Source organism: Perognathus longimembris, chromosome 16 (genome assembly GCF_023159225.1).
Source record: "Perognathus longimembris pacificus isolate PPM17 chromosome 16, ASM2315922v1, whole genome shotgun sequence".
NCBI classification, from domain to species: domain Eukaryota; kingdom Metazoa; phylum Chordata; class Mammalia; order Rodentia; family Heteromyidae; genus Perognathus; species Perognathus longimembris.
Window position 1 is genome coordinate 17,662,306 of NC_063176.1, and position 11,340 is coordinate 17,673,645.

An 11,340-nucleotide genomic window follows, 5' to 3' on the forward strand; every position below is an offset into this window, starting at 1 on the left:
ACCATAGATGTAGAAATTTGGCCCTAGAAAAGTATCTGAAAAAGGTACTATGATCTTACTTGCTGGTGTTTTCTGCTGCCTCTGAAGAAGGATATGCATGTTAAATACCACACTTACATCTATGTTGATTAATTCAAATACCTCAAGGAAGGTCAGGTCTATAGCCTGCTGAGCTAATATCTAGCTGAGTAAGTCTACAGGTTCAATTCCTTCTTTTGTCATGCACATTATAGTTTCCCAAGTCGGGTCACAAGCCAGGGAGGAAGTAGGTGTCTAGCTGCATTAAGTTTTTAGTGATAAGAGGCAATATATGATTCTGATGATCTCTTGAAACGACTATGACAGGAACAATATATTAGAAGATAGAAAATTATCATAAATAACAATATATGTACTGTATGGAATATGTTAGTACCTAATGTTTTCAAACATTAAAAATAATACAGCTTGCCATATGCACTAATATGAAGAACTCACATTTATATCAGCTGAAAATGAATAATCAAAATATCATATATTCATATATTAGTATTTGTATATTATTTGGGTATATTCAGAAATGGATTCAGAAATGAGGTATTGTGGTATGCTACTACGTTGGTGAGCTTTGAGAACAGCCTACTAAGGAAAGGAAGCCAAAACCCTGAAAGTGCAATTTATATAGTTTATGTTGCTTAGAAGGCACTGAATGAATGAACATATGGTAATATCTCTAGAGAAATGGAGAACAACTGGATCCAGGCTGGATAAACCCAAAGACAACTTCCCAAGAGGTTCTTATTATGTCTTATGTATTTTTTCATGCCTCTTAGTTTTCTGTACCTTGTGTTTTGTATGTAAGATTATTCAATATGTGGAAGGGAAAGGGAATCACAGAAGCAGCAGGACAAAGGATGAACCAATGCAACATCGATACTCACTTGACACTATGTGGGATAAGAGCCTTACAACTTGGGGTGGGGGATGAATAAGGAAGGGTAAGTGGGAAAAATGAGGGGTGGGGTAGAAATGATTAAAACACATGTGCTCATTACCTTACTTATGTAACTGTAACACACACACCCCCTTCACCCCCCCTTCACCGTTTCAATACAAATAATTTTTTTTTTTTTAAAGAGAATGGGTAACAACTGGCTGTGAAAATTTTCATTTGTCAGGGAAAACTGTACCCCTTTAAGACTTTGCTATAAAATATATATGTTCATATTACATTTTCGCCTACTTATATTTTCTACTGGGTTCTCTTCTCTACTACTTGGCATAATGGAAATTGGCGAAGCCACTGCAAAGGAGTGTAAAAGTATGTACTATCTAGTTCCACATGGTGAATTGCATCACAAGCAAAAGACTTTATCACTAGGGGTCAAAATTAGAAACAGCTCAAGGGATTCGCTTCCAATACTTTTCCTACCAAACAGTGTTGATAAATAAATGCTATAGTAGAAACAAGAAACCTAGTTGAAGTGATCCAATCTTCTAAATATCCCCCTAAGTCTCCTTAGTTGTCATCATAACCATGTTTATCATCTCTGAAAGAGCTCCAAACGTAACTTAAGCCAAGGGAAAAGACACTGCAGGAGTGAACATTGGCTTTTCAGGGATATTTTCCATATGATTTCAATGTTTGATGGCATAGATGACACATGAAATTGAGTTATTTTCTGCTTTGATGTTAATATTACCAGTAAACAAAACAGCAAAATGCCTCAATCTTACATGGGTAGATTTTCAATTTTGTCCTTCATCATGCAATTAATACAGTGCATGTTATATTTCCAAACTTGTAAACTACTGAATTAGTACATCCTTATGATAAAAAATGGTAGAATGGCTAATGGATAATCTACATTGGACACGCCCTGTGTTTGGGCAAGCACCTATTCATGAACTACAAATAACTGGGAGGTACATATTATTATCAGTTTGAGTTTCCACATGAGAATAACATAGTATGAAGTTTAGTACATTAGCAAAGGCCAGTAGCTACTGGTGGAATCTGTAGTACTGTTATATTTCCTAGAATCTAGCAAATACCTCCACAAGTACACTAAAAATCTAAAAAATGTATTGAATATTAAAATAATCAAAAGAGTGAGTAGTATAAACACCTTAAGATAAATTTGGCAGCATAATAAAAATAGGTAATGTTTGTTTTATGCCTACTAGTGCCATTGCTTTCTGAAACTATCTACAAAAATCCTCTATTTAAACATCATACTAATGTTATGGGGTTTGCACTGTTTTGATGTTATACAGACCAGTTCATTAAAACTTAAAATAAGCTAGCCTACTTGCCAAATGTGTCAATGATAAGTAAAGACATGAGACATGATTCAATCCAACTTTACTCACAAGCCTTTATTCTCAAATGAATAAATGGTATGCATGTATTGCTATGGAGACAGAAACAGCCAAAAATTGTCCAACCAACTGTAGAATAAAATAATATTTTATATTAGTAATTTTTTTTCTCTCTTGACATAATCATTTCTAGGAAAGGCCAGAGTGCCTAAAAGATTGTGATGATACACAATACCGTTTTATGTGTCTCTTTAAATACCAAAGGACCCAGCTGCTACAGAGAAATTTGTTGTAGATTTGAGGATAAAATACAGGTTTCCATATTTTCAGTATTATTTTAAGCATGTCAACTGGAGCTTTGGTTTCTTCCAGCTCATATTTTGTAACAGAAAACAGCAACTAATTTAGATACTTCTAGATTTCATGAATACATGAATTTCATTAAGTATGCAAATTATGCATTACCCTTTAACAAACAATCCTTTTTCATATATTTTGGGGATAGCCCTTGCTTTATAATTACTCAAAATTCTTTGGTCTTCTAAGTTGAGAAGACCTGTTTTAATCTAATAGAGTGCCATAGTCATCATGTCCAGAAAAAAAAAATTCCCAAACAATTGAATCGATATCTGTTTTAGAAAGTCTAGACTAGATTAATTGGTTTATTATGTGTTTGGATTTTAGCCATTTTATCAGGTATCTCAGATTGGCTTCTAAAAATCGATGTGTCCTACTGTCACTTTCAAACTTGAGAGTGTGTCAGAGATATTCACCAGCACAATTGAAGGCAAAGGTAGTTTTTCACTTAAGTAACCATATACTTCCTGGTAGAAGTAAAACTGATGGTTCCAAAGAGAATGCAGAATTGATCATTGGGGTCATTTAATCAAACCTGCACAAGTTGCTTTTTTGAAGATAACTATAATATTTATTCTTTATCTGTGACACATTGCCTCCTTTCATGTTATGATATGTATAAGTACGGCTTCATTCATTTTATTAGTAAAAATGGACAATTGTAAAAGAGGAATAGTATTTTCATGAATTTCAAAACTGTTTTAGAGCTTTTAGAAAGTTGTACCTATCCAGGGGCTGGGCCTGGGTGCTGTCTCTGAGCTTTTTGCTCAAGGCTAGCATTGCTTTACCACCTGAGCCACAGCTCGATTTCTTGTATTATTTTCACTGGTCAATTGGAGTCAAGAGTCTTACAAACTTTGTTATGCATACTAGCCTTGAACCACAATCCTAAAGTATCAGCCTGCTAAGCAGTTAGGATTATAGGTATAAGCCACAGGGTCATGGCTCATAATTGGATTTTTTTTTTTTTTTTTTTTTTTTTTGGCCAGTCCTGGGCCTTGGACTCAGGGCCTGAGCACTGTCCCTGGCTTCTTCCCGCTCAAGGCTAGCACTCTGCCACTTGAGCCACAGCGCCGCTTCTGGCCGTTTTCTATATATGTGGTGCTGGGGAATCGAACCTAGGGCCTCGTGTATCCGAGGCAGGCACTCTTGCCACTAGGCTATATCCCCAGCCCCAATTGGATTTTAACTTTTCTTTTTATGTTATGACTGTACTATAAGATTAAAAATATCAAGCAGGAAGAGTAATATCCAAGAAGCTGGAAGAATACAGCTATACACAATGTTCATAGTAATCACCTAGGAGTGACAAAAATTGTGTTTTTTCAAAAGTTGACTATACACAATGCAGTCTGCTGGTATTTTTCAGGAACAACCAAAATAACATTAACATATAAATCTGTTGGGAATAAAATATGTCTCTAAGTATAAACGTGAATAACTAATAGGTTAGTGGTAAAATTTTGTCTAGGGTAAGCTAAAATTGGGTGAGGGCTCTATTTGATAATAATTACAAGATACTAAAATATTTAGTTTGATTTCTTTCACATCTTTTACATTACAGCTTTATTTTGAGGAGAACTGTGAAAATATTGTCAGGGTACCTTAGTTAGAGCTAGAAACTCATTATCATAAATATCTTCCTGAAAGAGAAAAGAACTAGGGGGCACTTATGCCTTTTGCTTAAAGCTTCCAGTCCTCAAACACAAGCAGGTGTCTGAATATTGGGAAGGCAAGCTGCAATTTGAACAAGACCATGAAAAACAATATCCAGTCCAAGAAATTAAGCATGTAATATGCTAAATCAGATGTATATCATGTTCTGGGAGAGACAAAATTTGAAAGTGCAGATGGGAAAAAAAAACTTAATCGAGAAACTTATATTCATTATAACTTGGGTTTTCACATATCAGGAAACAGCTGCCACAATTCCTTTCTAAGAGATTAAAATATGCTGCCAATTGGTGAACCCTCGCCAGTAATCCAAACTACTCAGGAGGCTGAAACCTAAGGGTTACAATCAAAGCTAGCCTTTCAGGACAGTCAGTAAGACTCTTATCTCCAAACCTGCCTAAAAGCTGGAAGTGATATGGCTTAAATGGTAGAATACCAGCTGAGAGCAGAAAAGCTAAGGAAAGGCTCCATTCTCTGCACAAAATAAATATATAAAAATTTAAAAATGAAATTAGTGTAGTTGTGGAGATTGTATGGAAATAGCCTTCCATTGCCTAGGAGAAAACTCAATTCCTACCCAGCAAAGTCTGTGCCCCTACCTATCTCTCTAAGTGCTTTTCTTGTCATTTTCCCATCATCACAGTATGGAGTGATCTATCTATAGGTGACCATTATACAATTCCATGTCTTACCTCTGCTCTGAATTCTTTTCTCCATTTTGTTTCTGGAAGATTCTCACTAACTTTTTTAGAGCTTAGATAAAGGTCTCCTATTGCTTTCTACAACCTTCCTTTATAATATTAAATATTAGGTGGACCATAACTCACTCTTTGGTACTAATTGCTTCTTTGTTTTTATTTAAAATGAATTGAGGAGGCTGGGAATCTGGCGTAGTGGTACAGTGCTTGCCTCGTATACATGAAGCTCTGGGTTCAATTGTTCTATGCCACATATACAGAAAAAAACAGAAGTGGTGCTGTGGCTCAAGTGGCAGAATGTTAGCCTTGAGCACAAAGAAGCCAGGGACAGTGCTCAGGCCCTGAGTCCAAGCCCCAGGACTTGCAAATAATAATAATAATAATAATTATTATTATTATTAATTATTATTAATAATAATTATATAATTATATATTATATATTTTATATAATATATAATAATATATAATAATATATATATTTTATATTTTATATTATATATTATATAATTATTATATAATTAATAATAATTATTATTATTATTATTAATAAATAAAATGAATCGAGAACTGTATTCAGTGATGGAAGGGACAAATTTGGGGAGAAGGACAGGTTACCTTCTTATTCTACAAGCGCCTTCTAAGAGAAAACAAAGAAGAATATGTTTATTAAATATGTTTATTGTTTATTGCTTAAAGAACACTTTTTTTTCATCTTATGAGTGACATTTCCTTAAGTAATACTGAATTAGGCCTAGTCAAAATATATGAAGTCCAAGGACATCCTTATGATGAAGGAATCAAATTTAACATAAACAACTAAGAAATGAATAAATGCTTCTGCTTGAAAGCAAATCTAAGAAGAATTGAGGCCTCATGGAAGGGCAAGGGGGAAAGTTGAAGGAGATTGCAATCAAAGCAAGAAGCTTTCGTATTCCTCATTGATCATCACTCAGTATCACTAGCACATTGGCTGCTACACACATATATACAAAAAGAGGTTTTGCCACTTTCACCATTTTTCATGATGTTCTTCATTTAGGTATTGAATTCTCTAAAACTTGCTTGAATTCGTACTTGTTGAATTCGTACAACTTGGAGAATAGTTTGTCATATTGATTTTGATTTTGGACCAGTGCCTGGCCCTGGCTTGCCTCTGTGTGGGTACAGATAACTTTTACTGAGCATTCACCAACCCACAAAAAAACAGATACCTGCCTTCATTATGCCATGCTGTAACCAAAGAAATTAGCCCATTTCTTGAAAGTGATAGGGTCATTTAACATTACCAAGTATCCCTTGACTTAGAAATACTGCTTTTACCTGGCCTATTCTTCACAGGTCTAAATATTTGTGTACATTATTGAAATTGAAAAGCACTAAGTCAAAATTCCCAAAGAATGAATTCCTATGAAAGACATTAAAAATGGTAATCCAAAGTGATGTATTCCAACATTTTTACTGCTTTAACTGAAAATTACAATTAGGAAAACTTCCGTAGAAAACAGCAATAATTTGTGTTTGATTCATAAATGAATTAGTACTTTTGGCAATACAGCTTCATTTTATTAATTTTAGTTAAATGTATAAATGCTAACAATTAATAGTATCAGTATATATTTCTTAGAAATATAAATTGAAATAATTTCATTTTGAGGCAGAATTTCATTACATTAGTCAGGATTATGCATTTTCTTATTTCCAATTTTTATGAAAATATCCACACAGAACTAAAAAATGATATGGTTAATTCCTGTCTTAATAGTTTAGGATAAACTTCCTCAAATTGGGATTCATGTACACTTTCCTTGATATTTGCAATTTCTCACATTTGAGGAACTCGGACCTTACACTAAGTCAAATAAATCCAGCCTTCATTATTGGGAAACATTGTGAGCTAAAAGAAGACTGTCAGCATTAATTTTATCTGTTTCTCATAAACTGTCTGTTTGATCTTTTAATGACCTATTTAGGTCCTGGATCATGCCTAAGAAATCAACTTATATCACTGTTGGTCACCTACTCCTTTTGCACAGGAATTGTCCATGATTTCTAACATTGAAACTTTTTTTTGGCCAGTCCTGGGGCTTGGACTCAGGGCCTGAGCACTGTCCCTGGCTTCTTTTTGCTCAAGGCTAGCACTCTGCCACTTGAGCCACAGCGCCACTTCTGGCTGTTTTCTGTATATGTGGTGCTGGGGAATTGAACCCAGGGCCTCATGTATACGAGGCAAGCACTCTTGCCACTAGGCCATATCCCCAGCCCCTCTAACATTGAATCTTATTCACTAATCATACTAATCATACTCAATATATTCCTCCATGGCAAAATGTCCTTATTACATTGCCCACATGACACATTTCCTATTCACTAACCTGATCCTGTTCACTGAATTTTATAAAATAACTTTATATTTGAAATAATACCTTAATGTGGGCATCATGTGATACAAAACAAGGTGTGTAGTGAGGGAGAAACCTAGAGGGGAAAAACTTCACTACACCTCTGGCGTTTAATATGATCATACCACATTGTTTCATGTTCTAAGCAATAACTTGCTCATGTGTTATAATAACTCCTCATATTTTCCAAAGGTTTGATATGACAGGTTAGAGAACAAACACAGAAGTGTGATTTCTCTGTGGTAATATCAACACAGGACGTCCTTAACAATTTACTGTTTGTGAAAGATGAGAGAGAACAATGAAGGGCTGACACTGAGCAAATTGCAATGAATTCATAAACTGAGATGGTGAGTTAAAACCTCTTGTACATCTACTTAAACATGTTTAAAAAAATTGTAAGAACCAACTATGTGGTCTTTGGCTGAGGCCATAGGAAAGTGGAGATACCTAAAGTGGAATCACGGCACCATTATCCATTTCACTCTGGGGAACCTGCACAATATCTATCCTTAGATTCTTCAAGTAAAAATAAGATTAATCATACTCATAGGATTGCTTTAAATATTTCATAAGATAATAGATGCACATTCTTAGCCCTGTTAAATGCTCAAAAAGAGTAGCAATTTCAGAAAATGACCGGAGCTTAGAGTATGTGCTTTTATTGCTAGTGGTTGTAATTCAGTTAGAGAAATGACAGCTTTAATGCCTTGGGAACTTAAAATACTAATGGAGAGAGTCCTACTCCAAATTCCTAATGAACTTTTTTAACTTTAGCAAGAGAAGAAACAGCCTCAAGAACACATGATTTGGGGGCATTTATATAAATGAACCTATTTCTTCTCTTAGTTCTGTATCCCAGAGATCTAAATGAGTGGAAAACATAGGGGAGATTCCTCCCTTCACATCTTTCCATTGATTAATAAGCAATGATCACAGCTGGGAAATCTTGTTGCAGCTATGAAAATGCAGATGGAGATGTCTCTTCTCTTTTATTACAGTCTTGAGATATGTGGCTAGGAAAACAGTAAGTAAATAAGAAAATAAAGGACCACTACAGAACCACAAAGAATCAGAGACTTTCCCCAGAAGGGCATGTTATGCCTAGTGGTGAACATATCAGCACCATATCCATATTTTATGTGAGTTAAGGCAGAAGGGGAGCCTCAGAGACTAGCACTAAAAACGCTACAGATATTATTGAAAGTTCTGTTTACAGCTTCCCTTCAAATCTATGCTTTCAACCCATTCTGGAGGAAAAGCAAAGATGTTTTGACTATGGGCTACATTTCTCTTTTTTTATCTTCTGTTTTTATTTATTTATCTTTTTAAATTTTATTTTATTGTCAAATTGATGTACAGAGGGGTTACAGTTTCATATGTTAGGCCTTGGGTACATTTCTTGTACTGTTTGTTACCTTCTCCTCATTCCCCCCTCCCCCCTCCCCCTTTCCCTTTCCCTTTCCCCCCATGTTTTTTTTTTTTTTTTTTTCCCTCTTTCCCCATGAGTTGTTCGGTTGATTTACACCAAATGGTTTTGCAAGTATTGCTTTTGGAGTCGTTTGTCTTTTTATCCTTTGTTTCTCGATTTTGATATTCTGGGCTACATCTCTTAACAGATACTCATTCATATTTTCTCATGAAGTCAGTTTGCCTGAGGGACTCAGACATTCTGTTCCAGCTTAGTAAAAATTAAAATGAGCTGTAGACAAATATAATTTGCCTCTTGGCCTCAATTAGCCACTTCGTCATCCCCAAATTAAAGCAAACAGTAGTGAAAAAGCATGAAACCCCCAAGAACTGAAAGCAATGAGGGAGAGAGATCTGGCCTCAGTTTCCATCGCTTTTCCAGCAACTCTGTCTGCTTCCTGCATCTCATGGGCCCACAATGCGTTTTTATTTGCTCCTACTTACCAAGGGCTTGGTTTCATCTTCATCTTTGAAATAATAGAGCTGATCTCCCTTGAGCACAAACCAGCGGGTATGCCAAGTCTTGACAAAGCCTCCTTGCTTTCTCAGCCACCCACACTTCATGGCATTCTGCCTCCCTTGGCCTGGCTGGGGGTTCTCCATGGAGTCATTGTTCTCCTCCATTATCAAGCAGATGGACTCTCCTGTTTAGAAGACAAAATGAAGTGCTCTGTCATGTTCATTCTGTCCCTGTTTGTTTTCCTCTCAAGGCTGGCACTCTACCACTTGAGCTACACCTCCACTTCTGCCTTTTTGCTGGATAATTGGAGATAAGATTCTCACAGACTTTTCTGCCCAGGCTGCTTTGAACTGGGATCCTCAAATCCCAGCCTCCTGAGTAGAAAGGATTACAGCAATGAGCCACTAATAACTCTATTCTTAAAGAAAAACAAGAAAAAGCAAGAGGAAAGGGTAGAAAATATTTATCAACTCATTAGCTAAATTTCTGGCAGCGAACCACAGATCTGTCAACAACATGTTCAGATGAAATTTGGAGAAAGCTTGTGCTTCCTTACTTTCTTAAATGAGCTTAGCAACAGGGTGGTGAGACCTTCGTTCCTCAGTAGAATCAAAGAATGGGGAAGTTCAGAGGTACTGTGTCTGAAGCACTTTTTGAAAACAGAACAATCAACAAAATCCTACGTACATCTGCTGCACACAGGCAAGTCTACGATTACCAGAGCAAGCACTAGCCCCACACATGTTACAAGTTTAAAGGGACTATTTTAAAAAGCTCAGTGGAAGACATTTGGTTTGCATATGTAAAATTTTCTCAAGATGTAGCTTCCCTCCTTCCTTCACAGCATCTCCTCACAAGTGGTTCTGGCTTGTCAGGGATTAGTGCAGCTGAAAAAAAAAAAAATAAGAGAAAACAAAAAGCCTACGTGGCTAGTTGAAAGTCTTTCTCCTCATATCCATCATCATCCATCCAGCACAAATGGTGCTCCTAGCCTAGGACAGGCTATGTGTGAAGGAGTTCAAGCCCACATACCCTACACATTTTAAGAACATGAGCTCATTGTAGAGAAAATAGTCATCAACAGTTGGAAAGCTAAATGGTTGCAGTAGAAACGAGAGGGAGAGAGAGAGAGAGACAGAGACAGAGACAGAGAGAGAGAAAGAGAGAGAGTGTGTGTGCTAAAGATTCACATTCAGAATGAAAGGGATAGTCACTGGTGGCTCACACTTGCAAGCCTTGCTACTCAGGAGGCTGAGGTGTGAGAATCATAGTTCGAAGCCAGCTGATGCAGAAAAGTCTGTGAGACTCAGATCTCTGAGTAACCATCAAAAAGCCAGAGGTAAAGCTGTAGCTCAAGTAATACAATGCAAGCCTTATGCAAGAAAGCTAAGGGACAGTGCATGGATCCTAAGTGCATAGAATCCACATGCATTTGCACTGGGGAAGTAAAAGTATAAGGTTATCTTTCTGCCCCTAATGAAAGTTCAGAGATTTAACTTGTGAAACAGAAAATTTCCATTAGACACACTAATACACAAAGCTCCTCCGGAAGACAAGCTATCTTTTCAACTGGATTTTCTTCCCATCACTAAGTTTCTACCAATTTCTTTTTGAAATTCAACTTTATTGTCAAGGTTATGTACAGAGGGGTTACAGTTACGTACATAAGGTATTGAGTACATTTCTTGTCCAACTTGTTAACCCCTCCCATTTTTCTCCCACTTTCACTCCCACCAATCTCTCTGCTCCCAGTTCTCTGAGTCCATTGTGAGCCCTTATTTATATCTCTTCATTGGAAGTATTATTCCTAAGCCTTGTCCAGTTCCTGGTAGAGTGATGAAGCAAACTTTGGTTTTACTTGCTTTGTATTCTGATCATTTCACCCTTCTTGGCCTCCTCCCCTGGAATATATTTGAAACTCTCTGGGATTTCTTTTATCTTCTCTTCAAACTACTTTTGGATTTCAAATTGATTTCACTTG

The 11,340-nt window shown here is 36.3% G+C and overlaps 1 protein-coding gene across 1 annotated transcript in view; it reads right to left on the reverse strand.

The window, feature by feature from the left end:
- Arhgap24 (Rho GTPase activating protein 24) overlaps nucleotides 1–9,538 on the reverse strand; it is a 339,907-nt gene extending 330,369 nt beyond the window's left edge. Inside the window, exon 1 of the mRNA XM_048364348.1 lies at nucleotides 9,344–9,538. Coding sequence (XP_048220305.1) covers nucleotides 9,344–9,523 — 180 coding nt within the window. The 5' untranslated portion in view covers nucleotides 9,524–9,538. The remainder of the gene's footprint in view (nucleotides 1–9,343) is intronic.
- Between the last annotated feature and the right edge of the window lie 1,802 nt (nucleotides 9,539–11,340).